The sequence below is a fragment of the Vicia villosa genome, linkage group LG3, assembly GCF_029867415.1.
Source record: "Vicia villosa cultivar HV-30 ecotype Madison, WI linkage group LG3, Vvil1.0, whole genome shotgun sequence".
Classification (NCBI taxonomy): domain Eukaryota; kingdom Viridiplantae; phylum Streptophyta; class Magnoliopsida; order Fabales; family Fabaceae; genus Vicia; species Vicia villosa.
Window position 1 is genome coordinate 44500824 of NC_081182.1, and position 27747 is coordinate 44528570.

At 34.5% G+C, this 27747-nt stretch overlaps 2 protein-coding genes across 3 annotated transcripts; both read left to right on the forward strand.

Annotated features, from left to right (window-relative positions):
* The first annotated feature begins 3996 nt into the window (after window positions 1–3996).
* On the forward strand, window positions 3997–6986 carry LOC131657970 (uncharacterized). The gene is made up of 3 exons (XM_058927311.1): window positions 3997–5352; window positions 5433–6377; window positions 6459–6986. The coding sequence occupies exons 1-3, from the start codon at window positions 3997–3999 to the stop codon at window positions 6984–6986; spliced, it is 2829 nt and encodes a 942-aa protein (XP_058783294.1).
* Window positions 6987–8869: 1883 nt separating this feature from the next.
* Window positions 8870–15305, forward strand: LOC131661213 (uncharacterized). 2 transcript variants are annotated; one of them, XM_058930669.1, is made up of 11 exons: window positions 8870–9137; window positions 9672–9779; window positions 10447–10632; window positions 10726–10837; window positions 10912–10945; window positions 11081–11121; window positions 11276–11310; window positions 11396–11548; window positions 11688–14161; window positions 14663–14734; window positions 14863–15305. In XM_058930669.1, the coding sequence occupies exons 2-11, from the start codon at window positions 9709–9711 to the stop codon at window positions 14910–14912; spliced, it is 3228 nt and encodes a 1075-aa protein (XP_058786652.1). In that variant the 5' UTR covers window positions 8870–9137; window positions 9672–9708; the 3' UTR covers window positions 14913–15305. The 2 variants fall into 2 exon arrangements, with proteins under 2 accessions (XP_058786652.1, XP_058786653.1); XM_058930670.1 differs by lacking the exons at window positions 8870–9137; window positions 9672–9779; window positions 10447–10632 and having other exon boundaries at window positions 10783–10837; window positions 10895–10945.
* Window positions 15306–27747: the final 12442 nt, after the last annotated feature.

Here is a 27747-nt window from a genome sequence, read left to right on the forward strand (position 1 = left end):
AACAATTTAAATACTACTCGTACGAGACTTAAGCACCGTGCATAAGGATATACCTTATGCACATCAACCTGACCCGTTTGGGTTTGTGGAGAAGAAAGAGAAAAGTGAGAGCTTTCTTCCAATGACAATAATTTGTTAGTCTCAGAAACCATTCCAACAGAGCAATTAAGGGGAATACTAATGAAAATAAAAACTCGCGACTACAAGCCCCAACAGGTTTTGAAAATTTTGGATTTTGTCGGATTATGAAGAGCAACAATAAAAACCCGTAAAATATTTTCAGTGACAAATTTTTCCGTCACAAAATTGCTCAAAGCCACTTGACATTCTATATTAGTGTCACACAACTTTATTGTTTGACTTTGACTAATTGAATAAATAAAAAGAGCCGACATGATTAAGTTTATATAGCTAAAAGATTCAAATGATATTTTTTAAGTTAAGAGACCAAAATGATCCCTGACTACAAGATACAAGACGAAAAAAGTATTTAACCTAAAATTAACTAAATCTTAAAACAATGACAGTGTAAAACACTATCCTGTGTAACCATGCAAAAAAGGGGAAGAACTCAAAATTAAGGTTGAGAGAGATCCGTTGATTCATGTTTAATCTTGTGAAAACCATCATCAATCTTTCAATTTCATTATTGTGGTACAACATCATCTTCATTTGAGTTCGTTCGTAAATGTGTCTGGTTCGTTCTGAGTTTGATCTGTTCTTGGTTCGTAGAAAATTTTCCGTCTTTATTCATTCTGGTTCGTCTTTGTTTTTGTCTGTTTCCCTTTCATTTTGGTCAGTCTTATCATTGTCTGTTTTCTCTTCGTTCTGGTTCTTGAATCGAACACTTAGATGATATCAACTTAGATGCTGGACATGACACAATCAGAACCAAACATATGGAGTTTGCGAGTAATCAAATAAAAAAAAGATGAAAACAAATTGTGGACATCGATTTTTCTGTTGTGGCCAAAAGCTTGATAAAAGAAGACACCAATTATAAATTTGAGTTTTTTTTTTTTAAGTCGAAAGACTTAAATAATCATTTATAAAGTTATGAGATTAAAACAAACCTCAAATAATAGAAATACATATAAGATACAAATCAAACAAAAATATTAAACCAATATTTTTGCAACAATTAAATTATTTAATTAAAATAAACATAAAATATAATATAATGAATACTAGAGTATGGCATAAATGAAACTCACGTCATAAAAAATATACAAAAGTTTAGTGAAAATATAAATTGAGAAAAAATTGAAATAAAAATTAAGAAACGGATTTTTTTTATAATTAAAATAGAAAAACAAGTCGTATTTTAGCTTTTTTGAAATAATTATTGAACAGATTAGACATTTTGAGTTTGAAAACTAGATGATTAAAGACAAAATAGACACTCAATACTATTACAAAAGGCAATCCAATCACGTTATTCTTAATCTTAATCATAAATAAGGTTAAGAAAAACTTTCTAATGTGATAAAGTAATGAAAATCAAAAGAAATGAACATGGGAAACCTTGTGCTCTTTATTCTATTCCTCAAACGCGTACGCTATCATAAGAAGACAAAAACATAGATAGTGAGAGATTTATAACTTTAATAATGTAGGTGATGATATTAGGGAGGTGGTTAGTTGTCTCTGTATATATTCTGTAGAGAGTGAGGGGCATGCATGGTAAATTACCAAAGGTGGACAAATTTTTGTTTGAAATTTATTTATTTATAGAATATATTAATTAATACAAATTTGACGAGTAACATGTGTTTATTTATATTAGTGTTTGTTCATATGTATGGATCTAGAAACCCCAAATGCACGCGTGTTATGCATCTGGTTGCGGTGAGCGATTGTCGTTTATTTTGGTTTTCTCAATCCAATCTTTGTCAAGCTTCGTTTCCCTCCTTACCTCTTCAAATTAACACCCACATATCATATTCATTATTCACTTCATGAACCAATTATAAAAGATAAATGAAGACGTTAAAAAAAATTAAAATATATTTTTTTTTGTGAAAAAAAATATATTATACAAAGACAACTAACCACCTCCCTAAAAAAAAAAATTATCTTAGTAGTTATGTAGACTTCATTAAAAAAAAAAAATTATCTTAGTTAGGTATAATAGAAAGGTCAAAATTTAATTTTTAAAATTAAAAGACAAATTTTTTTTAACACTCCACATTTAATTTAATTGAATATTCATACTTTCAACCAATCAAATGCAGTGACTCAATGCCACGTTAATTTTTTATTTTAGTTTAAAATAAATTAAAAATTTAATATAATTATAAGTATCAAAAAATTTATCTATTTTTTATAACATATGATAAGGAGATAATAATTATTAAAAATTCACATATCCAACCTAATTAACAAATTCAAAATTTTGCTAATGACTTTTCCATAACACTATCTACTTCTGTTTGTTGCTCGAATAACTCTATTGAGAGCTTCAGAATTCTTAAAGCTTTTAATATTGGTATCATTCCTAGCAGGCCTTCGATGTTGATGGATGTTATTTGGCACCCTCCTTCAAAAGGTTGGATAAAAATTAATGTGGACGGTTTGGCTAGAGGCAATCCTTCCTTATCTGCGTGTGGTGGGATTTTTCGTGATGAGAATGCGTGTCATGTTGGTAGTTTTTCGGATTTTTTGGGTGAAGGCTCAGCTTTTTTTGCAGAATTGATGGCGGCAATTTTAGCTATTGATAAGGCTAGAATCTTGGGTTGGAAAAAACTTTGGATGGAAACAGATTGTAGTTCGGTGGTTAAAGCTTTCTCTGACTCTTCGTTGGTTCTCTGGAAAATTAGATCTTGTTGGCTTTTTTGTGTTGCGTACACTCGCAATATTGACTTCATGATATCCCATGTTTATAGGGAGGCCAATTTTTGTGCTGATTTTCTTGCCAACTTAGGTCTTTCTAATAGTAGTTATAATTGGTATAATTACGTGCACTCTATCTTAATTAAGGATTACCTCTTAGACATGGAGGGTACCCCCAGGCTTAGGCTTTGTTTATAAGGGGTCTTGGTTCGGTCCCCCCTTGTGTATCTTGTGATCCTCTTCTTTTTTTATTTTTATATAATATTTTCAGTTTAAAAAAAAAAATCATTTAAATCAAATAATTTCTGTTACCACAATTTCTTTTACACAATCAATAAATCATTTGATATAAATAAAATAAAATATTTTCAATAATGTAATAATATAATTGAGGGATAATAGCTATTTTCCCCCCTGCCATATTAGCGAGGTTTGAAAAACACCCCCGTAAAAAAAAAAATTTAGATTCCCTCCCTAACATATTCAGATTCCTACAAATTGGTCCCTCCCCCCATCCAGTCACCAGAATCTGAATTTTTTTAATAATTTTTTAAGTTGTTTTAATTAGTGACATGGAATAGTTGATGAGTTGGCACAGTAATTGAAGGTAGCTGCGGTTAAAATTGTTTCACGAGTTCACAACACTCAAAACCCTAAAACATTATTTGAAGCAAAATCAACCACAAATTTCCTATCTTGTTAACGTTAAACCCAGATGTTCATCACCAAAATCAACCACCTGCAAATCAATTTTTGAAGCAAGGCACAAACGCTCTTCCTCGCATTGAGTTTTGAAAGGTATGTCATGTATAAACGTTGTTTTTTTGTGCGTTAAAAGATTGAGTTGTTCTGAACATTTTTTACTTCTCTTGTGGTCCCAATCCAATTTTGTGGTCCCCTAATGCGAGTTGTTTATATTAAATTTCAGAAATGTCCACCATCAGTGTCGTATTTCACCATGGGGGTCAATTTGTGCGTGAAAAAAGGTTCATCTTCTACAAGGGTGGGGACGAAACTACTGTTCACGAACAAGACCCGGATACTTGGAGCTACTTTGAAGCTTTCAGTTTAGTTAAAGACTGGGGTAATGTTGGTTTTAGACTGTGGAGGAAGATCCCAGGTGTTGATGATAGTTACTTCCATGTCACCGATGACAAAGAAGCTATGGAAATTGCCACACATTGTATCAATAATAACGTCGATGGTCATATATGGGTTGAACACAATGTTGTGGATACCGTAAGCAAGGTTTCTGTGCCATCTGGTTGTAACCCTATGCAAGAAAATGATGACAGCAGTAGCAGCAGTGATGACAGTGATATTGAAGGAAACTTGTTTGATGATAGTGAAGAAGAGAGGGCAGCAGTAGAAAATGAAGGTTACGAGGAAGAACAAGCAGCCCCTGAAGTTGATGCTGATTATGTTGAAGTGGAATTAGAGAAATCCACAGAAGGTAGAAGGCTTGTGGGGAATGGCAAATCAGTTGCTTACAAGAGAAGTGCTAGCAAGAAAAGCAAGATGACTGAACAATCACCCAAAGTCAAGGTATCTGTTCCATCTAAACTGTTTGGTTGTACCTCAAGCAAGATCCCCACTAATATCCCAAGAGATGATGTTGATTATTGTAGTGAGGAGTTGGACAGTTCTGATCCCGATGAAAGTGGTGATGAAAAGAATCCAAAATATGAAAAGTTTAGAAGTGAGTTGATGAATAAAGACTTCAAATTCAAGTTAGGAATGGAATTTAATTCTTTGGTGGAGTTCAAAGATGCTATTAGGGAATGGTCTGTTCTTAATGGAAGAGAGATAAGGTTTGTAAAAAATGAAAACTATAGGGTTAGGGTGGAGTGTAAGGGCAAATGTGGTTTTTTGGCTTTGTGTAGTAAAGTTGGTGACAGACACACTTACCAACTAAAAACATGGGTGGGGTCACATAGTTGTGCTAGGGTTTTAAATAACAAATCAGCCAACTCAAAGTGGGTATCAAAGCTAGTGGTGGAAAAAAGGAAGTCCATGGGAAAGGTAAAAGTGTCTGAAATAATGTCTGAAATGAGAATGAAATATGCTGTGGGTATCACTAAAGGCAAAGCATGGAGAGCACAATGCTTGGCTGAAGAAATAGTTGAAGGAGATGCAACTAGGCAATACACTATGTTATGGAGGTATGCAGCAGAGCTTAAAAAACAATGTCCTGGGAATACTATCAAGATTGATGTGGAGAGGCCTCTGCCTACTATTCAACCAAGATTTGATAAGTTTTACTTTTGCTTGGATGGATGCAAGAAGGGATTCATTAATGGCTGTAGGCCGTTCATTGGTGTGGATGGATGCCATCTTAAAACAAAGTATGGAGGTCAACTCTTAGTAGCTGTGGCTAGAGATCCAAATGACCAGTATTATCCATTGGCTTTTGGAGTTGTAGAGACTGAATCAAAAGAAAGCTGGAGGTGGTTCCTGCAATTACTTATGGAAGATGTTGGTGTAGAGAGGAAATATGTGTTTATATCAGATCAACAAAAGGTTTGCTCTTTTATACAACTTTATTTTCTTACTTGTTGTATATTGTTCTTTCCTTTTCCTGACTAATCCACTACTTACAGGGACTTGTAGCAGTGTTTGAAGAAATGTTTGAGCAGATTGAGCATAGAATTTGTCTTAGACATCTCTATGCAAATTTTAAGAAAAAGTTTGGTGGTGGTGCAGCAATTAGGGATCTCTTAATGGGAGCTGCTAAAGCAACATATTTTCAAGCTTGGGAGAAAAAGATGAATGAGTTGAAGGCCCTTGACAAGAAGGCATGGGAATGGCTTATGGGTGTTCCAACCAGATTGTGGTGTAAGCATTCTTTCTCTTTTTATCCAAAGTGTGATGTATTGATGAACAATTTAAGTGAGTCATTTAACAGTACAATCTTGCAAGTTAGGGACAAACCTATCCTCACAATGTGTGAGTGGATTAGAAACTACTTGATGAATAGGATTGTTAATAATTTAGAAAAGCTAAGCAAGTGGAATCACAATATTATGCCAATGCCTAGGAAGAGGCTAGACAAGGAAGTCTCAATGAGTGGTCAATGGCTCCCTACTTGGAGTATGGGTGACATCTGGCAGGTGCATCACCCATTCAATGGTAAACAGTTTATAGTTGATCTTGGGAAAAAAACATGTTCATGTTGTTTTTGGGAACTAGTGGGTATACCATGTATGCATGCTGTCTCTGCCATGAGTTATCAAAGTTTGAATCCAGAGTCATATGTAGATGAGTGCTATACTAGAGAGGCATATCAAAAGTGTTATGAACATAATGTGAGCCCCATCAATGGGATGGACATGTGGCCATCAGTAGATGTGGAAGATATGCTGCCACCTATGTTTAAGAAAGGACCTGGTAGGCCAAAGAAGTTAAGGTTTAGGGAACAAGATGAGTCTGGTTCAAGAATGAGAAGGCCTGGTATTTCATATAGATGCACAAAGTGTGATCAGTTTGGGCATAACTCAAGGAAATGCAAAAGCAAGGAACAAAACCCTAATGCACTAAAGAGAAAGGTAAACAACTTAATACATTTATTCAATTTAATAGCTTGTTGTTTATAGCTGGTTGCTTATAATACATTGCATGATTTTCAGAGAAAGGCACCAAGAGCCAAAGCTGCACCTGCTGGAAATGAGGAAGATCTCCCTGCTGAAAATGATGAAGCTGCACCTATTGGAAATGAGGAAGCTGCACCTACTGGAAATGAGGAGGCTGCACCTATTGGAAATGAGGAAGCTGCACCTACTGATACTTATGATGATCCTGACATAGATGCTGCAATTGAAGCTATGCTGCAACAAGAAGAATTATCACAAGTCTGCAATCCCACACCCTCTACAGATGTTCAAGCTGCAACAGTCAATCTTGCTCCTGCATCACATGGTCAAACTGAAACAACAACCATAGCAGCTGATCAACCTAAGTCTACTGCATCTGTTGCAAAAAAAAAGAAGAAAAAAGCATCTGTTCACAAGCCTAAGAGGAAGAGGGTTAGTGAAAGGATTAAGATTTTGAAGAATTCAAGGCAAATTAGTGGGCCAGGCTCAACTTCAGATACACCATTGGTACTTGATGATGCAGATGAAAAATGGAAGGACATTGCAAGAAGAATGACTCAGTAGTTTATTTGTAACTTTATGGCATTAGGGGAAATCATTGTTTTTGGTGACTGTTTGCAATGAATATGTAATAGATGTTGTAAGGTTTCTAAACCTCTTTTTGTAATGAACATGTGGTTCAATTGTTAGGGTTTGCTGTAATGAACAAGTGGTTTCTAAGTCTCTTTTTGTAATGAACATGTAATGAACATGTGTTGGTTCTATGCCTCTTTTTGTAATGAACATATAATGATCATGTTATTGATCATTGTAATGCAACTGTTATCAGTATTATAGTGGTATGAGCATTCTGTTATGAGCATTTTGTTATCAATATTCTATTTGTTTTGGTCTGCAATAAGAAATTGTATTATGGCATTTAATTGTATCATAGCAGCTGGTGTTATAAGGATTCTGTTATGGCATTTGCAATATTGGATATCACAATAAAGGCATTTATATGGCGGTCTGGTGTTATGGTATCAAAGTATTAGATATCTGTTATTAAGCATTTTGTTATGGCAGATAAATTTGGCACATAAACCTTGGCATGTAAATTTGGCACATAATTGAGCAACATTGATTCACAACAATCTGAAATAACAATTGAATATGGTCTGTTACATATAATTGAGCAACTGATTCACATTAGAAATTTGAGTTACACGACATTCATGAAATCATGTTTCTTACATTCTTCCTAAGCCTTATAACATAAATTCTTACATTCTACCTAAGCCTATACCATAAAACACACAGTAACAAGCAACTATTGATATCACAAATTTCACTACTTTTCTAGTGTTGTCAATAGCAATCTTCAATTCTTCGATCTCCTTCGTGAGCATCTTAATCTGGTGAGCCACAGTCTCGCACGTACAGACCAAACGATCTTCCTTTGAAACGTCCACTCCAAAATACTCATCATCCCATAGAAACAGCTCGCAATCCTCCTCTTTCTGCAAACACATAATACAGTTATGTTCCAAATAGCTGGAAATCAGAATAAGTAGAAGAAATAGAAAATTGGAAAGCTAATGAATCTAACCCCCCAGTGCTTGCACTTCCAGTATTTTCTCCCTGGATTTGCTTTGGATTTGGAAATAAACATTTTCATTGGGAGATCGTGTCCACATTTGGGTCTTGTTCTTCCATTAGAGAGGATGCTTGTGTTTGAGCTTTCTTCCATGAAGACGAAGGTGAGAACGCAACGGCGGGAATACGACAAAGGAAGAACACGACAAAGGAAGAACGAGGGTTTTGCTTGTAGAAAGAAGAAGATGATCGAGCTGCTGCTGCTGTTGAAGAAGGGAGAAGAAGAAGATAACCTAATTTATTTTAGGGTTTTCGGTTTGGGATTGAGTGTTGTGAACTCGTGAAACAATTTTAACCGCAGCTACCTTCAATTACTGTGCCAACTCATCAACTATTCCATGTCACTAATTAAAACAACTTAAAAAATTATTAAAAAAATTCAGATTCTGGTGACTGGATGGGGGGAGGGACCAATTTGTAGGAATCTGAATATGTTAGGGAGGGAATCTAAATTTTTTTTTTTACGGGGGTGTTTTTCAAACCTCGCTAATATGGCAGGGGGGAAAATAGCTATTATCCCTATAATTGATAGTGTAAAAAACAGGACATAGTAATTGAAACCTACACTACTATATTTATGTACATCATTTCATTTTAGGTGAAATGACTCCAATTCCAAATTCATGAAACCTAACTAGATTTCATCTAATAAAGGAGCAGTATTTGAAAGAAAGTATATTAAAAAAGTGTGTTACAAGATTACTACTACTCCTATTTCTTTTCAAAAAAAAAAAGAAAAAAAAATTCAAAATAAAAAAAGTGGTGGTGGGAGCGTGAGTTGCACGCGTGGGGTACAATGCAAACAAGAGTATTAATTATTCAACTGGATGGTGAGTGATGTTTATGCGGTGAGGGTGGTGGTCGTGTTGAACTAACCAGTTGAATCAACTTACCCGCGGACCACAATCGTAACCGACTCTATATCATTGCAGATTCAAATTGGATGCTGCATCATCACGCAACACCTTCTTCATCTCTCTCTCACACTCTCACTTTCATCTTCAAGATCTCTCACTCTGACATAATCCACTAAACTCGTTTTCAGATCTCAACCGTTTCTTACTTCAACCAGAAAGAAAGGTATTCACCAACTTCACTTTCCTTTACTGCATTTCTCTTCTGTTACCGTTTCATTTCGGTTTTGATTTCCCCCCTTTTTTCTGCTTCCCTCGTTTTGACCGGGTTTGAACATCCAAGATTTCGTTCCTTACTAACTTTTGATTTTTTTGGTATACACTTGCTAGATCTGACTTCAATCAACGCATTTCTAACTGTTTTTATTTGTTCATTTCATATTACCATTACTTTCTAATTCCAACCGTATCCTGTTTAATTTTTCTCTTTTACTTTTTTTTCCGCTTTTTTCACACCAAATTAGGAATATGTGTTATTATTTGGGATGTATTAAACTTTATGCTTAGGTGTATGATTTAGGTTTATGTATTTGTATTTGTATTTTTCAATAACTGAATATGATCTAGTTGCATGGATAGGATTGGTGTTGTTTGGTGCTTGTCACTTGGTGCCATTTGTTTAATGGAGAAAGTGTTGAGCAAATTTGGAGTGACATTTTGTATGTAGTTTGTCTTGATACTGTTTTTGTTTTTGTTTCAGGTTCTAGTTCATTTGTTTTTCATTTGAAATATTGGAAATGGAGGATGCAATTGATGGTGCTGCATCTTTGGATTATGCTTCAATTAAGATTTTCCCGAATCAAAACAGGTTAGTAATAGTATCAGCAATGATACTATGTGAATTTAGAATTGAGCTCCATATCATCGTACCGGTTTTTCAACTAGAAACAGAAGTTGACACACGAACCTGTCTTAGTATTTTTTTGTAGACTTGTGTTAAGGGATTTCTTGTTTTCCTTTTAAATGTTGTTTTCCTAATATATTTTTTTGATTTCCTGAGAGGGAAATCTTTTGAAGTAATTTGTTTATTGCAGAAGTGTAAGGGTGTGTATTTCCGTCGCTTGACTATAGAAAAATAAAAATAAAGAATCAGAATTCCAATTTGAATTTGTATGGTAAATTGCCAATTTTTTCCACTTCAGTTTGTTAAATGGCGGTCATGGCTCTGCAATGATGGATTTTTGGATAACTGCCATAAGAAATTGTGAAGGAATACCTGGCACTCCCATAGGCCGCCCGCAATGGTGTGCTTATATATGGCAAGTTTTTGGCCTTTTGCCATTGACAACATTGACTCTCAACTATTGTACACACATACTCTATTATATTTTTTCTAGTTCTTCCTTCAGTAGATTTAATTCTGCATTAAATAACTTTATATTGAATCTGCCATGATTCCGTGATTGTTAATTTTATTATGTTTGAATATGATATTATTTTATATTTTCAAATTTTCCTCCATGGTGGTCACATAGGTATGAGGCATATGTCTGCAAGGGGAGTCAATTTGAAAAAGTGGCAGCTGGGCATTTGGAACATCTATTGCCACATTTACCTGAAATAAATAATTTGCATTCTAAAGGATTTGATGCAAAATTTGATCTTAAATTACCAAGAGATCTGCCTGGTGCTGAATGGTTTTCAAAAGCAACTGTTAAAAGGTTGATATCAAATAGTGGTTTATCCTTTTTTTGTTATTATTCATTTGATTTGTAGGGAAACTTTACTAGCTCTGATATTATTTTGCCTCTTAGGTTCCTGCATGTTGTTGGTTCACCAGATTCAATAAATGTCATGAATACCATCATGGATGAGATGTCTCAGTTGGAGGATTCAAAAAAATTCCATGTTTCTTTATACGGGAAGGTAATAGTCTGTCTTTCAATAAATCAAAACGAGATGTGTTTAGCTTTTGATTGATAGATGTCTTTTGAAATCAGGACTGTCAGGATCATCTTGGAAGCGGTGAAAGAGGTAAATTTCACTAAATTCTTATTATACTTGAATGCATCAGCAATTGGACTCATGGTGTGGTTGAGTAGACAGTAGACTGGTTCCATTGTTCTCCCTATTTCCATTCATTTTAACTGCATTTCCCACATTTGGCAGATGGTAGTCGCAACTCGAACGGTGAAGCGTCAACCTCCATAGTAATATCTTTTCTCCAATACTGTTGAGTGGGTTCATTTTGCAAATTCATTCACGCAACTACCAACAAATCAACTTCTTCAATTTCAATTATCTGGTATTTTTCTGTATTATATTACATCATATTTCAACTAACAATTTATTGCATACAAACAGGCTGAAGTTAGCACCGTGTCATCCGATGCTTCAAAGTATGTTCTTATGACTATGACATTACATTTATCAGATGTATATTGGCTGCACCCGTTATTAAGCTTTCTCAAAATATGTTGCTAGGAATGAACTCTTACGAGCAATGGATCTACGACTCACAGCTTTGAGCAACAAGTTAGCTGAAACTTTTAACAAGGCTGCAGATGCTAAATGCTCCCCTAAAGATATGGCGCATTTGGTGAATTTCTCCCATCGTTTTGGTGCCACTAATTTAGAGTAAGTTTCAAACAAATTTATTAACTAACTCTCAGAATGTGTGGTTGCAAGTACAGGATTGTGTTTATATGTTTTTATTTTGCACTAACATTGCTCTGCTGTTAAGCATGTTTTCCCTTCAATTTGTTTATGTTTTCAGGCATTTGTTGTGCAAGTTTATAGAACTGAATCAAATAAGCCAGAATGTTGGTCTCCTGAACAATGAAACTACCATGCCCACGTGTGATGTAACTCATGTGCCGCATAATGATGTAAGCAAGAAGTTTAAAGACCTGCAGATATCTAAACCTTCAACTTCAGATGCACCCATTAAGTACGGTGTTTCACCAGCTAAAGTTGCTCAAGTTGAGAGAGACAGTTCAACAGGAAGTGAGGAATCTTCTGACTCTAGCGATGAGGACCAAGTATCTGCTGAGAGAAGTCGTTCCCTACAACGATCTGTAACACCCAGAAGGTCAGCATCCCCAATGCGAAGGGTACAAATAGGAAAGTCCGGGCCCCGCAGAGCAGCTGCATTAACTATTAAGAGTCTCAATTTTTTCCCTGCTAGATCTTATAGAGACGCTGCTGAAAATGGTTTTGAAGGGGAAGAATCAGAACAGCCTTTTAAGAAGCCAGAAATTGATGTAAGGAGAATAACTGTGCAAGATGCCATCAGTCTTTTTGAAAGTAAACAGAGGGATCAAGCTGAAGATATTCAAAAGAAGAAGTCATTAACAGATGTGTCTCTTAGTACAAATAAATCTGTCTTGAGAAGATGGAGCTCAGGTATGGGGGAAACCTCTGTTCAAGGCCTGCAAGATCCTGTTTCCCAAGATCATGTTCCATTGACGTCAAACGATGCGATATGTGATGAGACTTCTAAGAATTCTGAAGTAGAAGTGGTGTCTGATTTTATTTCTGAAAGTCACAATACCCCTGACTCTGATGTAAAACCTGAAAGACAGGAAAACGTAGATTCTTATACTGTAGATAATCTAGAAGAAACCAGTCCCATAGCTAGAGAGGAAACAATAAAAAAGTTGGCAGCCTCGGCAGAATGGAATCAACGAAAACAAGCAGAGTTCAACCAGATTCTTAAGAAAATGGTTGAAAGTAAGCCTGTTTTTTTTGGAAAGCCCCAGCCTAGAAAAAACCAGAACACTTCATCTGAGCGGAGAGGGCAGTCTTATGATCATTATAAGGAGAAAAGAGATGCAAAACTCCGAGGAGAGAAGGTTGTAAAGCGAGTAGGAAAAGAAGCACCGATTCACGAAATGAAGCAATTAGTGAATAAGAAAAAGGCTGAAATGTCCAAAAATGTGAATGCAACTAAAACAAGCTCTACAAGGTTACTTCAAAAACCTCTTAGAAATTCACCTCAGCCCGCAAATTCCCCAAAGGAAACAACCCCTAAGCCCACAGTTGCGAAAAAAGCGTCAGCTAAATCATCATCAATGCCTGCTACCCGTAAGTCTTGGTCAGCAACACCCTCACCTAAGACTACTGGGACATTCCCTTCTATAGGTCGTGGAGGGACTTCATCTGCTAGCAGCACCCCAACACGTCGGAAGCCGGTGTTAACAACATCTGTTCCCCTACCAAGCCCACAAAGGGAAAAATCTCAGCCGCAAAGCCGAAATGAGAAAGAAATTCAGCCAAGTAATGCCAGGAATCTCAAAAGCACGAATGAGAAGCGGCAGACAGGTATCCCAAACAAGAGCAATGCTATCAAATCAAACAAGAGCAGTGCAATCAAATCAAAAGTGACATCAGATTCTGGAGAAAGTGTTCCTTCCAAGACTAGCTTAGGTAACAAGGGGACCAAGAAAAGCACTGTAGTTCCATTGGAATCAAAACCATTTCTACGCAAGGGTTCTCGATTGGGGAATGGTACTAGCGATCCTAACAAGAATAAAAGTCCTTCTCCTAAGCTTGACAAATCTCACAGAGATGGTGAAGACCGTATTGAAGATCAAGAAAATGAGTTGGTTGTCAATGCTTCTGACTCGGCAAGTCGGCATTCAGACAGGGACACTGTGACACCTAGTCATCAAAATGCTGCTACAGAATCTGACCCTCAGAATCAGATAAATAACCATTTGCTATGTGGTGAGACAGAAAACTCAGACCGAGATCCTAGTACTAGGGATGTCTTAACATATATAGAAGAATCTTCCTTGAATGTACGGAATGAAGAAGAATCAACCATATCACCTTCAGCCTGGGTAGAGACAGAAGAGGATCTGGAGCTGCCCAAGCCATGTGAGGATAACACATTTCAACCTGCATCTCTGGCCAATGCTGCACCAGCAGGATCAACTAGTCCTCGTGTTCGCCATTCTCTATCACAGATGCTTCAAGAAGAAATCAGCGAACCTGACATTGGTGAGTGGGGAAATGCTGAGAATCCTCCTACCATGCTTTACCAAAAAGATGCACCCAAAGGTCTGAAAAGACTTTTGAAATTTGCTCGGAAGAGCAAAGGTGATACAAGTTCTACAGGCTGGTCTAGTCCATCTGTTTTTTCTGAAGGAGAAGATGATGCTGAGGATTTTAAAAATTCTAATAAAAGGAGTGCTGACAATCTACTGAGAAAGGCTGCTCTCAATGTAAAAAGCTATGACTATTTAGGTACTAGTAAAATTTTCTAGTAGGTTTCCTCCTCTTATTTTCGCCTTTCTATTTTAATTTACTTTATTGCTCCTCAATCATACCCTATTGCAATGCAATAAATTCCAATATCCTAAATGTTCTCACATTTTTGGTAATAACAAACCTTCCCCTAACACGTGCTTGAAAAGCTCAAACATTTGATGCTTTCCTTGTGCTGAAACTCTTACTAACATAACCTTGTATATATGCAACTTTGTTAAACAAACGATGCTATACTTATTTGGTATTAAATTTTATCTAGAAGCCTATGATTTTGTTATTTCAAGCCTATCTTGGTTAATCTTCTAAAAATTCTTAATTATAGCATCCTTGGTATTGGGAACTCATTTCATGCTGCTAGTTTCTTTGTGCTGTCTTTTATGTCACACTTGGCTTGAAAAATAAGCTGTATGTTTCTGTTCGAGATACCTTCCTTCCTCATGTCAATATTCTCAATGTTTACAAATATCTGTCATGCAGCAAGAGATGATGGCAAGGGTTCTCACAAGATGCAAGGTGGCCGTGATTCAGGTGCTGGTCCAGCCACAAGAGGTCAATTTTCACTCTATGACTTGAGTTGCAAATATGATTTTAGTGATCTTTATACAGTGAAATTATACATTTTTCTTTTCTGACTAGTGATGACCCTTACTAATTCCTTCCCATGTTTCATATTCCAGGATCAAGGTCATTCTTTTCACTTTCAGCTTTTAGGGGAACCAAGCCCTGAGTCAAAGATTCATTAATGCTATGGGGAATTTTTTGTCTATGTCATATCCCAAAAACATGTTCATTTCAGGATTAGTATGGAGTTCTTGCATCACCGATTGCTAGATCAGAAATAATATCAGAGGATTGGTGATAGTTATGAAATTTAGGGGGTTGGGTGGAATGTTGTAAATTCATTAAATTGTGTCGAGCTATTTTATTTCTTTGATCTAAAATTATAATTCATATGATCCTGCCTTGGTTCCTAGAAAATTTTCCTGTCCCTGGATTCTTTTTCTAATGTTGTCAAAGTTCATGTGGTCTTATGGTTGTCCCTAAGATCATTGTTCATTGCAGATAACTAATGTAATTAGTTATTACTTATAAAAAAATATGTAGTTATTATTTTGATTTATATTATAATATTATATTATTAGGATTCAGTATTAAGTATACAAGTTGGGTCCATTTGTCTTTCTTATGTACTACTATGTTAACAGTTAACCTATTAATATAAATTTGAGGGTCACTACACATTGTAGTGTGTATATTCATATTTTTTCTTTCTTTTTACATGGTATCTTGAGCCTATTAGGGTTTGTTGTAAAAAAATCAAACCCTTTTAGCAACAAAATAGAAGGCTGGTGAAAACTTTTCGGCAAGTTCAATCAGTTATTGCTCACTGCAAGACTGTGAAAGAGTTGTGAGAATTTTTGAAATTTATTTTTGGTAAATCTGAAAAATCTGAATCACATTTATGCTCTTTTGCAAGAGATTTTTCGACCCAAACATGATAAGCGTTAGTTGATGGATTATTTTTTAGAGTTTAAAAAATATATCGAGGAGTTGACTTTTCTTCTAGTGTGCAAATTTGTCGAAGATATGTTAACACAAAAAAAAACTTATAGCCTTGAGTTGATTTTCTGGTCTTGATTCAAAGTATGAAGTGGTTCGATTCTAAAATTTGTGCAATAAACAGGTTGATAACAGTACTGAAGTTTTCTCTCGGGTTATGCATTCATCTTTGATGGAAGCACGTCCAACTACTACTACTACTACTACAAACAATAACTCCTCTAACCGTCCAGCTTTAGCTGTGCAATATGAAGGTGGAGGATGTCGCAGTGGTCGTGGTGCTCCAGTCCAGTGCTTTGGCTGTGGAGAATTTGATCACTATCGAAACCGTTGTTCCCATGTACAAGTTAATTCTCACTTTGCTAATATAGTGTCTTAGTCTGATCCCTAGCCTTCAAAAAATGAAAGGCATAGAGTAGTTAAGAATTAACTTGTATTCCGGCTCCAAAAAATGAAGAATTTAAGAAATATACACAGTTTCAGATTTTCCAGCAATCATCTCCATCTTCCTCTACAACAACATTTATCCAAATAGGTAATCCTACACCATGACTATCCTCTTCTTCTCAGCGTTAGATTATTGATTCTGGCGTCACTGATCATGTCGTGGGATTCATGTATCTTTTCCTCTTTTAATCTTTCTAGTAATCATTCTTCTGTTACCTTTGTTGATGATTCTAAAGTCCACGTTAAAGGAAGTGAGTGTTTTATGTAACACCCAAAATTTTAAATTTATTAAATTATTCGATTTACTATGAATTTTGTATATTTATTTAATTATTGAGTAATTTTAATTAAATAAATATGAGTGATAGGAGTGTGTGAAATTATGGTTGGAGTGTGAAGAGTAAATGGAGGGGGAAAAAGGTTGATTAAAATATTAGAGTTTATTTTAATAGTTAAAATAATAGTATTTTATTAGATTATTTAAGTTAAATAGAAAATCAATAATTTGGACCGGTAGAATAAACTAAGAGAAATATAGGGGAGAAATGAATAATAATATTTGTAACTGAGGGGTGAAATTAGAAATTGAATTAGATTACCTTAACTATATAAGTTAAAATATAATCTAAGTTTAGAGAAAATTTTAACAGTACTAGAAAGAATTGTGAGAAAGCGGCTGGAGGCAAAAGGGAGAATTTGGAGCTTTGGGTGAGAGGAATAACATTAATAAAAGATATACGCATAAGGAGTCGAGTAGATGACTCTTTAACCTCCAATAGATTTGGTATGAATGTGTATGCTTGGTTGTGTTGTTATATGAATATGAAGATTGGTAATCTCTTAAAGTTATAATATGTTTTTAATCCATGAACATGAATTGTAATGATGAACATGAAATTGTATGGTTTAATTCATGAATGTTTAAATTGGTGTGTGTGTGTCGTTTTTTGCCTTTTGGTTCAGGATGACGGGTAAACCGTCATGCACTTTAAATTCAAATTCATTTTCTTTAAGATGCTTTTATTTTAGAACATAGTATTATTTAAATTTTCATAATTGTTGTAAGAAATTTTGAAAAATATTGATAAAATTAAACTGAAATTCTATGACATCTTATTGTTAGACTCGCGTTCTACATTTTGTGATATTGACTTCAAAAACATGTTTTTTAGTTATTTAAAAAAGGCAAAATACTTATTTTGGTCCTTTAACTATACCCTTGGGTTCATATTAGCCCCTTAACTTTTTTTCGTGTCATTTTGGTCCCTTAACTTTCAAAAACGTTTCATTTTAGTCCTTTTTACCTAATTAGCGACAGATTTAGCGACGGATTTCAAAGTTTTTCTGTCGCTAATTATCCAAAAAGGACTAAAATGAAACTTTTTGTAAGTTAAGGGACCAAAATGACACGAAAAAAAGTTAAGGGACCAATGTGAACCCAAGGGTATAGTTGATGGACTAAAATGAGTATTTTGCCTTTAAAAAAATATTTAGTGCATATAATTTTATTTAATACATATTTTTAACATTTTATAGTTGTTGCAAATTTTTTGAAAATTCAAAACTAAAAGAATGTAATCTATACCAATATATAAAGTAAAAATTTTGTTTTGGTGCCGCCAATATGATAGAGGGTATAATAGTATTATTTATTAGTATTATTATTACTATTATTGTTATTATTATTGGGCTCTAATTGTATTTGGGCTTTAGTTTATTATCCATTATGGATGTTATATAATGTAGTGTCATTGACACATTTGGGATATCAAAGAAATGAAATGAAATTTATCTTTATTCCTTTTATTTTATCTTCTTCATAGTTTATATTTTCAAGCTTTTAATAGTTTTGTTAGGGTTCTTATTTAGCATCCTATCAATTGGTGCTTTCATCCATGTACTCAAATCCTCCTATGGATTATCCTTATCACACACCTTCATATCATCCATGGAGTATTCCTCCCATCTATCCCACAAACCCCCCTTTTACATCTCCAATCACTTCCTCATTTCCATCTTTTCCATGGGAAATTTTCTCATCTTATTCCACAAATCCACATGTTACAATCCCATATTTGTATTTTAATCATGGGTATACACCACCTCCACCTAATCCATATGCATCCTATTCATCATCTCATTATCCATTATACTACAATAATCATCATCAACCACTGCAACCAACAAAAACCTATTACACAATTAGAAAAGATTTTGAGAAGCATTTACAAATGTCTCATCCTTGTTTTAAGAAAAGATCCAAAAAAACCTCTCAAAAAGTCCAGTTCTGCAACTATTTGGAACATGATGTTGGGAATAGGAATCTTAAACATAAACACAAACACCGACAAAGTACTCAACCATTTCTGTCCATTCCTTCTTCTCGTATTGTTCCTGTGTGTTTTGAAGTTGTTGAAAATGTCGCGGCCAAGGCCAAAGCCATATGAGTGTGTGAGAAGAGCTTGGAAAGCGAGCGTCACCAACCCATTAGAGGTTCTTTCATTCAACAGATTTTCAGGGTTGTCACTGAATCTCACACTTCTGTTACTAAGAAAAACAAGGAATGGCAAGAGAAACTTTCGGTTGTTGTTCTCAAAGCTGAAGAAATCAAGTATTCTAAAGCTAATTCCAAGGCTGAGTATTTGAACCCTGATACTCCGACGAGCATTCCAGCAGCATCTCCGGCAAGAACTCCAACAGTACTTCCGACAATAATCTCGACAACACTTCCGGCGTCATCTTTTACGTCACTTCTGATGACTATTCCGTCACCGGATAAACCTTCGGAATCGCAACGGCCATCGGCAAAACCACCAGATTTACTGTCTCAACCGTTGAAACCGTCAGATCTACTATTGAAGCTGCCGTACAAACATTCCTTGCTGCAACCATTATCTCCAGTTTCACCGAACAAAGTCTCATCATTGTTGGAACTACCGTCGCCGCCTCCAAAACCACCTGATCCAGTAACATCAATGGCGTCGCAAATATGGAAAAAATAAACTTTTCACGACACAAGCCTCTAATTTTTCGAGATCGAGTTGTTATGCTGATAGAGAATCGAAAATATTACAAGTTACTTTCTGAAAGTTTTCCGTCATTTCATGTTTTGTTAAATTATGGTTTTAAAGAAAAAAATGGAAGAAAGAAGAAAAAGAAAAAAAAGAGAAACAGAAAGAAGATGATGATGTTGAAGAAAGAGAAGGAAACGGAAACAAAAAGAAAGAGAAAAGAAAAAAAAATTGGAACAAGTGAATATTTGCTCTCTGTCTCTATCGCGTGCCAGCTGTAATCCGTTATGATGTTATCTAGTGGAGTCGTGGAGTTATGGCATTAACCACACATGAATGGTGCAAGATGGCAATTTGTTTTTTCCTGGCAATTTGTTTGTTCCTGGTCTAACACCACTCTACAAGTTGCTTGCATCATCTACAATGAGAATTATACCTAATCAATAATACTATTATACCCTCTATCACAATATGTTAGTTATTTCTATTCTTATTTTATTATGTAATTTACCTAATCACATTCATTGAAATTACTACTCCCTCCGTCCCAAATTATAAGAGAAATTCACTTTTTAGATTCATTGAATAATTAATGTATCTGGTCTGTATATAGACCAGATACATTAATTATTCAATGAATCAAAAAAGAGAATTTCTCTTATATTTTGGGACAGAGGGAGTATTCTAAACATTCTGATAACTTTCTAATATTAGCTTCTAAATGTTGTTTCTCTTTAAAATTAAATTAAAATAAAAAGTATCTACTTAATCTAAATTTAAGGTTGTCACGATGACATCCTAGACACGTGTCGTCACAATAATAATTCATTGGTAAAAACCCTAATAGCATTATTACTAATTTGACCATTTATAAAGATTAAATAATAATAATAATAATAATAATAATAATAAATATACTAATTGTAATATTAATAATAACAATAATAATAATATAATATTCAGACACCAACTATTAATAATAATAATATAAATAAGTATAATAGTATAATATTTATTTTATTATTATAAATTTTTGATATTATTTAGTAATAATATATCACTTTTAATTATAAAATTATTAATTTTGGATATGATATTATTTTTTAGGGTTAAATAGTGTTCACCCCCTGCCAAATAAGCGATATTCGGTTTTCCCCCTTATTAAAAAAAAATTTAGCCTTTGCCCCTTAACAAATAAAGATTCTCCAGAGGGAAACCTTAATGAGGGAGATTCCATCAGAAATGCCTACGTGTAATGGATCTTCTGGCTTATGTGGCATGGTTGTGACACGGTGGCAGTGTCTCCCTCTATAATTTGGGATTTAGGGTTCACGATGTCATCTCATTCTGATTTTCTTCCATTCTTGCTCCTTCAATTTCTTCAGGGCCAATCGTGGGTGGGTTTATTCCCAAATTTTAGGGTTACGCTATCTCTTCTTCTTGATTCCAGTTGCTTCATCCTCTCTTCGTGATTCCAGTTGCTTCATCCTCTCGTCGTTCATACTCTCACCTGTGGAAATGGAAACCAGTAAAAGTATCAGTAGCTGCAATTCCTACACCTCCAACGTGAATTTCAAGATCCCCACATGTGGATGCAGTCGTCCCATGAAGATGTGGGTAGCCAAGACGTCCAAGAATCGCGGACGGAAATTCTGGAAGTGCAAGAATGCAGGAGTAAGGTTTTAGGTATTTCATTTTTTTGTTAAATGGGTTTACTGAACATTGAATAAGATTGTTGTTTTGTAATTGTTGCAGATGGAGAATAGTTGTGATTTTTTTATTTGGGATGACGAAATCAGCAGTTCGGAACATTTATGCAAGGACTGTGAATTGGCAAATATGAAGGTTAAGTTGATGGAAGGAATTCTGGAAAAAACCAAATTGAAGCAGGCTGTTTTGAAGAGAAGCATTTCCCATCTGAAAGTGGCATTGTTTATGTCCTGGTTTTTGTTTGGTGTAATGTACACATATATGTAATGAAATGAATTCATATTTGAGACAAAAGATGTAACTGACAGTTATATGCAATGTAATGTGTTTTGGTTGTTCAATTAATGTGATTTAGTATGAATCATTAAATTCTTATAATTTGTTGAAAAATTTGGTTGATAATGTAGCATAAAATTACTTAACAGACAAAATGGATAACAAAAGGACAACCATTGTACCAACATTGTACCAAAATACATCATCATTGTACCTCCAAAAAAAGCACATAAACAAAATATTGAAGTTCACTAGCATTATACATAACTAGGACTTATACATAATCATGACTTAATAGTTCTTCTTCAATTTCTTCTTCCCACGCCTTGACTCATCATTGTTATCTTCATCAGTCACTGATATTGGTTGTTCAGAGCTAGCACCTGGGCCAGTTATTGGTTTTTTAAACCAGAACAACTTCTGTCTTTCACTTGTCCTCCTCTTGATTGGCTTGGTAGGTGACATCTTTTTCTTACCTCTCCTTTGTGAGGTTCCATCCACAGCAGAGCATTGGGTAGAGTTAAACTCTGGCAGGCTTGAGATCACATCATCAGTGATGTCTCCAAAAAAATCAGTCTGACGTGCATCAGTTTGAACTCCATCAGTTGCAGCAGTTTGGACTCCATCAGTTGCAGCAGTTTGGGCCACATCAGTTGCACCAGACTCAGCTCCATGAGTTGCATCAGTTTGAACTCCATCTGTTGCAGCAGTTTGGGCTACATCAGTTGCACCAGACTCAGCTCCATGAGTTGCAGCAGTTTGAGCATCCAACTTAACCTTTTTCTACATGAATGAAGAACAGCATTTGTTAATTTCATATACAGGTTGAAAAAACATTTTGAGTTGTGATAGGGACTAGACATACCTTTCTTTTAAGTGCATTGGGATTCTGAGTTGTGCTTTTGCAAGTTTGAGCATTGTGACCAAATTTGTCACAAATGGTGCACCTATAAGACACACCTGGTAATCTCCTTCTTCTAGCACCTGGCCTCAACTCACTCAATCCCAACCACAACTTCAACCTATTCCACATCCAAGTCGGCCTCAACTCACTCAATCCCGACCACAACCTCAACCTATTCCACGTTCAATCCAACCTCAACTCACTCAACCACCATCTAGATCTGGATCCTAATCCCATCATTCTTAACCTTGTCCTCAATCCACTCAATGCCACCCTTTACCACTTCAATCCCAACCCAATCAACCTCGGCCACAACCTAATCTCACATTCAACCTTCTCAACCTCGATTTCAACCAATCCCTTCTCAAATTATAGTCATTGAAGCCCCATCTTTATCTAACCATGTTAGTGGAGACGTCGTTAAAATCTCAATACTTCCTGCAGATGATGGGTGAGTTTCTTACTCGCATATAATAGTTAATAAAAAGATATTTCATATGCCCTTTAAGTCAATATTTGTTTGTTTAAAATGTCTTTTTTTTCAAGTTTGATCATCACAAATTGGTAGTTGTAGATATTGCTCACATGATACGTACTCATTTGAATGAGGGAAAGCTGTCAGTATGGATAGTTGACGAAATGTGCTCGTTTTATTCCGATGAAGATGGATTATTCGATGAAGAGACTTGCTAAGTTGTGCATCGAAAGGATTGTGTGTTGCATGGTATTTCCTTCAGATGTTGAAATGACATATTTTGAAGCTTTGTATAGTCGTAAGTGTAGAACGTTTTGTATCGGTATGAATCGAGAGAGAGTGGATGTGGTTTTGGTGTTGAGATGGTTGTGTCAACTGAATTTTCGAGGACGCAAATATTTTAAGTGGGGGAGAGTTGTAACAGTCCGAATTTTATTATTTGGCTAATTAAATTAAATAAGGATTTATTTACTTAATTTGGACGAAGTTTGATAATTAATTGGATTGTCGGTGTTATTGAGAAACGTGTTCAAATTATTAAGTGAAGTTAGAATTTATTCGGTTAATCGAAGAATTAATAAAGTGGAGTATGTAGAGAAATAATATTAGAAATAATATTATTATTGGATTTTACTTATTTGAGAAAAAGTCGGATTTAATTGGATTAATTGGAAAATAATATTAAGGGTAATAATATTATTTGTTGGAGCATAATTATTTATTTGACTACTCTATGTTATCATTTGGGCCTAATTAGTTAGGAAGTGGAATTATATGGGTTAAGCACAATATGAATGATATGGTAAAGGGTAGAATGAGGGAGAGAAGTATCATTTTCATTTTGCCGAGTTTTTTCAAAAGAAGGAAAAGAGGAGAAGAGGAGAAAAAGGGGAAGAACAACAAGGGGCAAAAGCTAGGGTTTGAAGGAGATTGATTCAAGGTAAGGGGGAGAATCCTTATTATTATGGGTTAGTATGATTGGGTCAATGGGTAGAAACATGTTTAGGTTGAAATCCCTAATTTTTATGGTTTTGAAATTATTAAATTTTGATGATAATCTTTGATGTATGATTATTAATTGTGTTTGGGTTGATAAATTGAGTGAAAATTCATTCATATATGTATACTATAAGTGGCACTTATGTTTAGAAATCAAAGAAATTGTTCTGCTATTTTCATGAATCACACTGCATATGCTTTGCCATGTTCTCGTTCTCGTAGATATAACAAGTGGGCAATAACTGTAGCGCCACTTTTCATTAATGATGTACATATTTGATATATATTTTGCTATGTATTTTGCCATGTATATTCACCTCTGTTTCATTTGAAGCCACTTTAAATATAATAAATGATAAACCATGTTCTTTTGTAGCTTTCTATACTTGGATGCATAAAACCAACTTGATAATTAATTAGTGATTAATACTATTAGTATGTTAAAGTAGCAGCATCACATTAGCTACTATGTTTTCAAGAAAACTCACATTTCAAGTTACTAAGACTTATATGTCTTTAGTATAATAATAATAATTATTATAATAAATTCAATAATAATATTAATAGTATATTAATAATTTAAAATTATTAATATAATGTTTAGGAGTTTTGAGTTAAAGATGAATATTCAGTTTATTTGGCAAACTCAATCCTTACCATTTGCGTTTTCTTATGCTATGTCAGTATGTGCCTTTACTTTGTTTTTTCTCATGTTTCAAAAATGTGTCCTATGCTTAAAAAATGTGTTCTATGTTGTTCCTGTGTGCATATTGTTCATAAAGAAACATGTATCATGGTATAAGGTAATAGAAATGAACCATAGTTATAAATTGAAATACAATTGAAACAGTCCCGTTTGATCGAATAGCGGAATTAAGCGGTATAATTAATTGTCCGGAATTTGATGAAAATTTATGTGGTAGCTAAGTTTAATTAGTAGATTAACGTGGTAGTGTTATTTTGTTGAAATAGTGATATTTTACGAACCGGCCGAAATTGTGTGGATTTGAATATTCTTATATTAAAATGTTGATTTTTTTAATAGAAAATGAAGTAGTAAATTGGAACTAATGAAGTGTAATTATTAATTAGTTGATTTAATTAATAGTTAAATTAATTGCAATGAGTTTAATTGATTGGAATATATTTGAAGTTGGATCAATTATTCGGTTTGTCGGTAAATTACGGTATTTTGAGGATTTGTCCGTAATTGTGTTTTGTCTTGAATATGTATGTTGAGAAATATATATTTCCATGCCAATGATATTGTGCTAATATTGATTCTCTGTGAGTAGTTAGTTAATATTAATTCTAATGATTAATTGATTGATGTTGAAAGTGTGTGTTCATGTATAATTGGCAAAATGAGAATTAACATGAGATAGTATGGTTACTAGTCTTAATTGGATTGTGTGAATCGTAATTGATTAATTGGCCTCTTATATGTTAATGATGTGTGTGTGTTGTGAATGTTGTGTACAATTGGTGGATAATTCATAGAGTTGAATTATTGTGATATGCGGAAAGTTAAGATGGTAGAGATGATCTTAATTGCATATGTTTGTTAACATTGTACATACATTCATATCATAGTGTGCCTTGAAACAAAGGTGGTTTGCTTTGAAACAAAAGTGAGGCTTAGATTCTAGAGTGAATCGGAAGCGGTAGACTATATGTTTACATTTTGGGTGGGCTTTGGTCTTGTCCGGATCGGAAGCGTGGCTTGGATTCTAGATATTGAATCGGAAAGCGGTGAAACTTTGGGTTCACAATTCGGTACCACATGCATAGCGTCACATATCGTGCATTGAGTCACATTAAAATTATGCGATAATGGAGTATGTGAAGTTGATGTAGTTGTGATATGTGTATGAGTTTGATAATTGAAACGAATGAAGTTTGAATATATATTTGATAAAATGTGTGAATATGTGATAACTATGATTGTGTACTTAATTGATACTCCCTCCGTCCCAAAATAAGTGTCGCATTTGATAAAATTATTTGTCCCAAAATAAGTGTCGCCTTAAGTTTTCAATGCAATTTTAATTTTTATCTTCCAAATTATGCCCTCTAATTAATACTCTTAATTTATTATTCTCTTACTTTACATTTATGATCATTCAAATACACCAATAATAAGCAGGGATAGTTTTGTAAAAACACTATTCTCTCTCTTTCATTTATTACATTTTCTTAATCCGTGTGAAATGACCAACTATGACATATATTATGGGACGGAGGGAGTAATATAATAGTAGAATTGAAATATTATACTATTCAAGCTTGTTGTGTACTCGATAACATGTGAAATATGGGTTGATTACTATTATCTACATGGTTATACATAGTATGATTAATTACTTGAAGTGTTGATTTAACCATTGTATTCCGTTATACTTTCTTTATAATGGTTCGTATTCTCACCCTTCTGTTTTAATGTTGCCCTCGTTTGGCGACATGCAGGTTTGACGATTAGTAGCTTGCGTGTGACCTAGTCGGAGTTTCTTCTGAGTTTGCTTGGTAATTAAGTAGCGAGTCAATGCTCTGGTCATGTAACACTGGGTAGCTTAGACGTTGAACTCATGTTCTAATTGTTTATGTATTTTCTTATAACTTGTGAACCTGTTTAATTTTGTTGTTGAGAGGCTTTAAGCCAAATATTATGATTATGGTTATCTTATGAGTTGTTTATGGAGATATGATCATGGTATGAGACATGTATCATTTATATGAAACACATGAGTATTACTTTCCGCTGTTAATGCATATTCTGGATGAATTATGATTATATGTCAGGTGTTATTTAAAATGGCCAGGTGTATTGTATTTTGTGGATAAATGTTGTCGGTTTTTAAAAGCTTTTTAGTTTTTGAAAACGTCGATGTGACGCCCTTTTTAATTATATGCATGCTTATTCTCTGATTATATGCTTATTATTTATGGGGTAAAAAGGGGTGTTACATTACTTGTTTTGTGTTTGTTTTATTGTTTTCTGTTTTTGTGTTTATTAATGGTTTAACAAAATTACGGATCAAGCTGACATTGATCCTTTTCAAAAAATGTCAAAAACAATTGTTTCTGCCAATAATTCTGCTCATCCATGTTTTTGGATATGTATATGCGAAACGTCTCTAGGTGTTTTCGTATATGCATATTCGAACCAATTTTTTTAAAAGTCTTTGTGGTTCGTTCGGAGATGTGTCTCCGAACGACAATTTGGGATTTTCAGAGGTGTTTTCACTCCATAAAGGGTGCATCAAGAAATTCTCTCTTAATCATTTGGGGGAGTTGAGACGAGCACAACTAACAATGATTCACTTCAGAAGTCAATTTTAATCCCGGAATGACCTGTTTATTTTTCCTGTGAGGATGAAACCAACCCCTTGTTCCATATCCTTAAGGGTGGTGAAACAGGTAGGCTCCGTTGGGATGGGCCATTTGATCAACTTTTTTTGACAGGTCGGGCCGAGGTTTTTGGCTCGGTACCTTAAGTTGGTACCTTAAGTTGGTCCGTCCAGCCTAATCATCATAAAAATTGGACAGTGCATTGAGGATGCCAGGATGCCAATTCACTATTTTTTTTCTCTTTGGATCACCCAAGCCACCACATATATTTTGTTCTTCCTCTCCATCAACACACGCATTTAAGCTAAGTTGCGTATACCTAATTCACTAATTTTAATTATTGACTTTGTATATCTAATTTTTATCTCTTTGGATCACCCAAGCCACCACATATATTTTGTTCTTCTTCCTCTCCATAAACACATGCATTTAAGCTAAGTTGCGTATACCTAATTTACTAATTTTAATTATTGACTTTGTATATCTAATTTTTATCCAATAGATTGATCATTGATCTTTTCCTAACAAAGTTTCATATTTATTGATCTTTTCCTTGGATGTTGTTTTGTTGACAAAAATAATGTGTTTTAAATCATTAACATAACTATTGTAAATAGAATTTAATTTTTTACAAGACATTATCTTTTTAAAATTATAAATTAGCACCCATTAACATAGGGTCTGTTTGATAAAAATAACAGTTGGCTGATAACTTATAGCTTATAACTGATGACTGATAGCTTATGACTGATGGTTGAGACTGATAACTAATAAGATAATTGAAGTTGATCTTTTCCTTGAATGTTGTTTTGTTGACAAAAATAATGTGTTT

Coding starts and splice junctions, on each gene's coding strand:
- LOC131661213 (XM_058930669.1), top strand. CDS start 9,709: ATGGAGGATGCAATTGATGGTGCTGCATCTTTGGATTATGCTTCAATT. Junction 10,633..10,725: donor TCAAAAGCAACTGTTAAAAG/GTTGATATCAAA, acceptor TTTGCCTCTTAG/GTTCCTGCATGTTGTTGGTT. Junction 11,549..11,687: donor TTTGGTGCCACTAATTTAGA/GTAAGTTTCAAA, acceptor TTATGTTTTCAG/GCATTTGTTGTGCAAGTTTA.
- LOC131657970 (XM_058927311.1), top strand. CDS start 3,997: ATGGAAATTGCCACACATTGTATCAATAATAACGTCGATGGTCATATA. Junction 5,353..5,432: donor TTATATCAGATCAACAAAAG/GTTTGCTCTTTT, acceptor CACTACTTACAG/GGACTTGTAGCAGTGTTTGA. Junction 6,378..6,458: donor CTAATGCACTAAAGAGAAAG/GTAAACAACTTA, acceptor CATGATTTTCAG/AGAAAGGCACCAAGAGCCAA.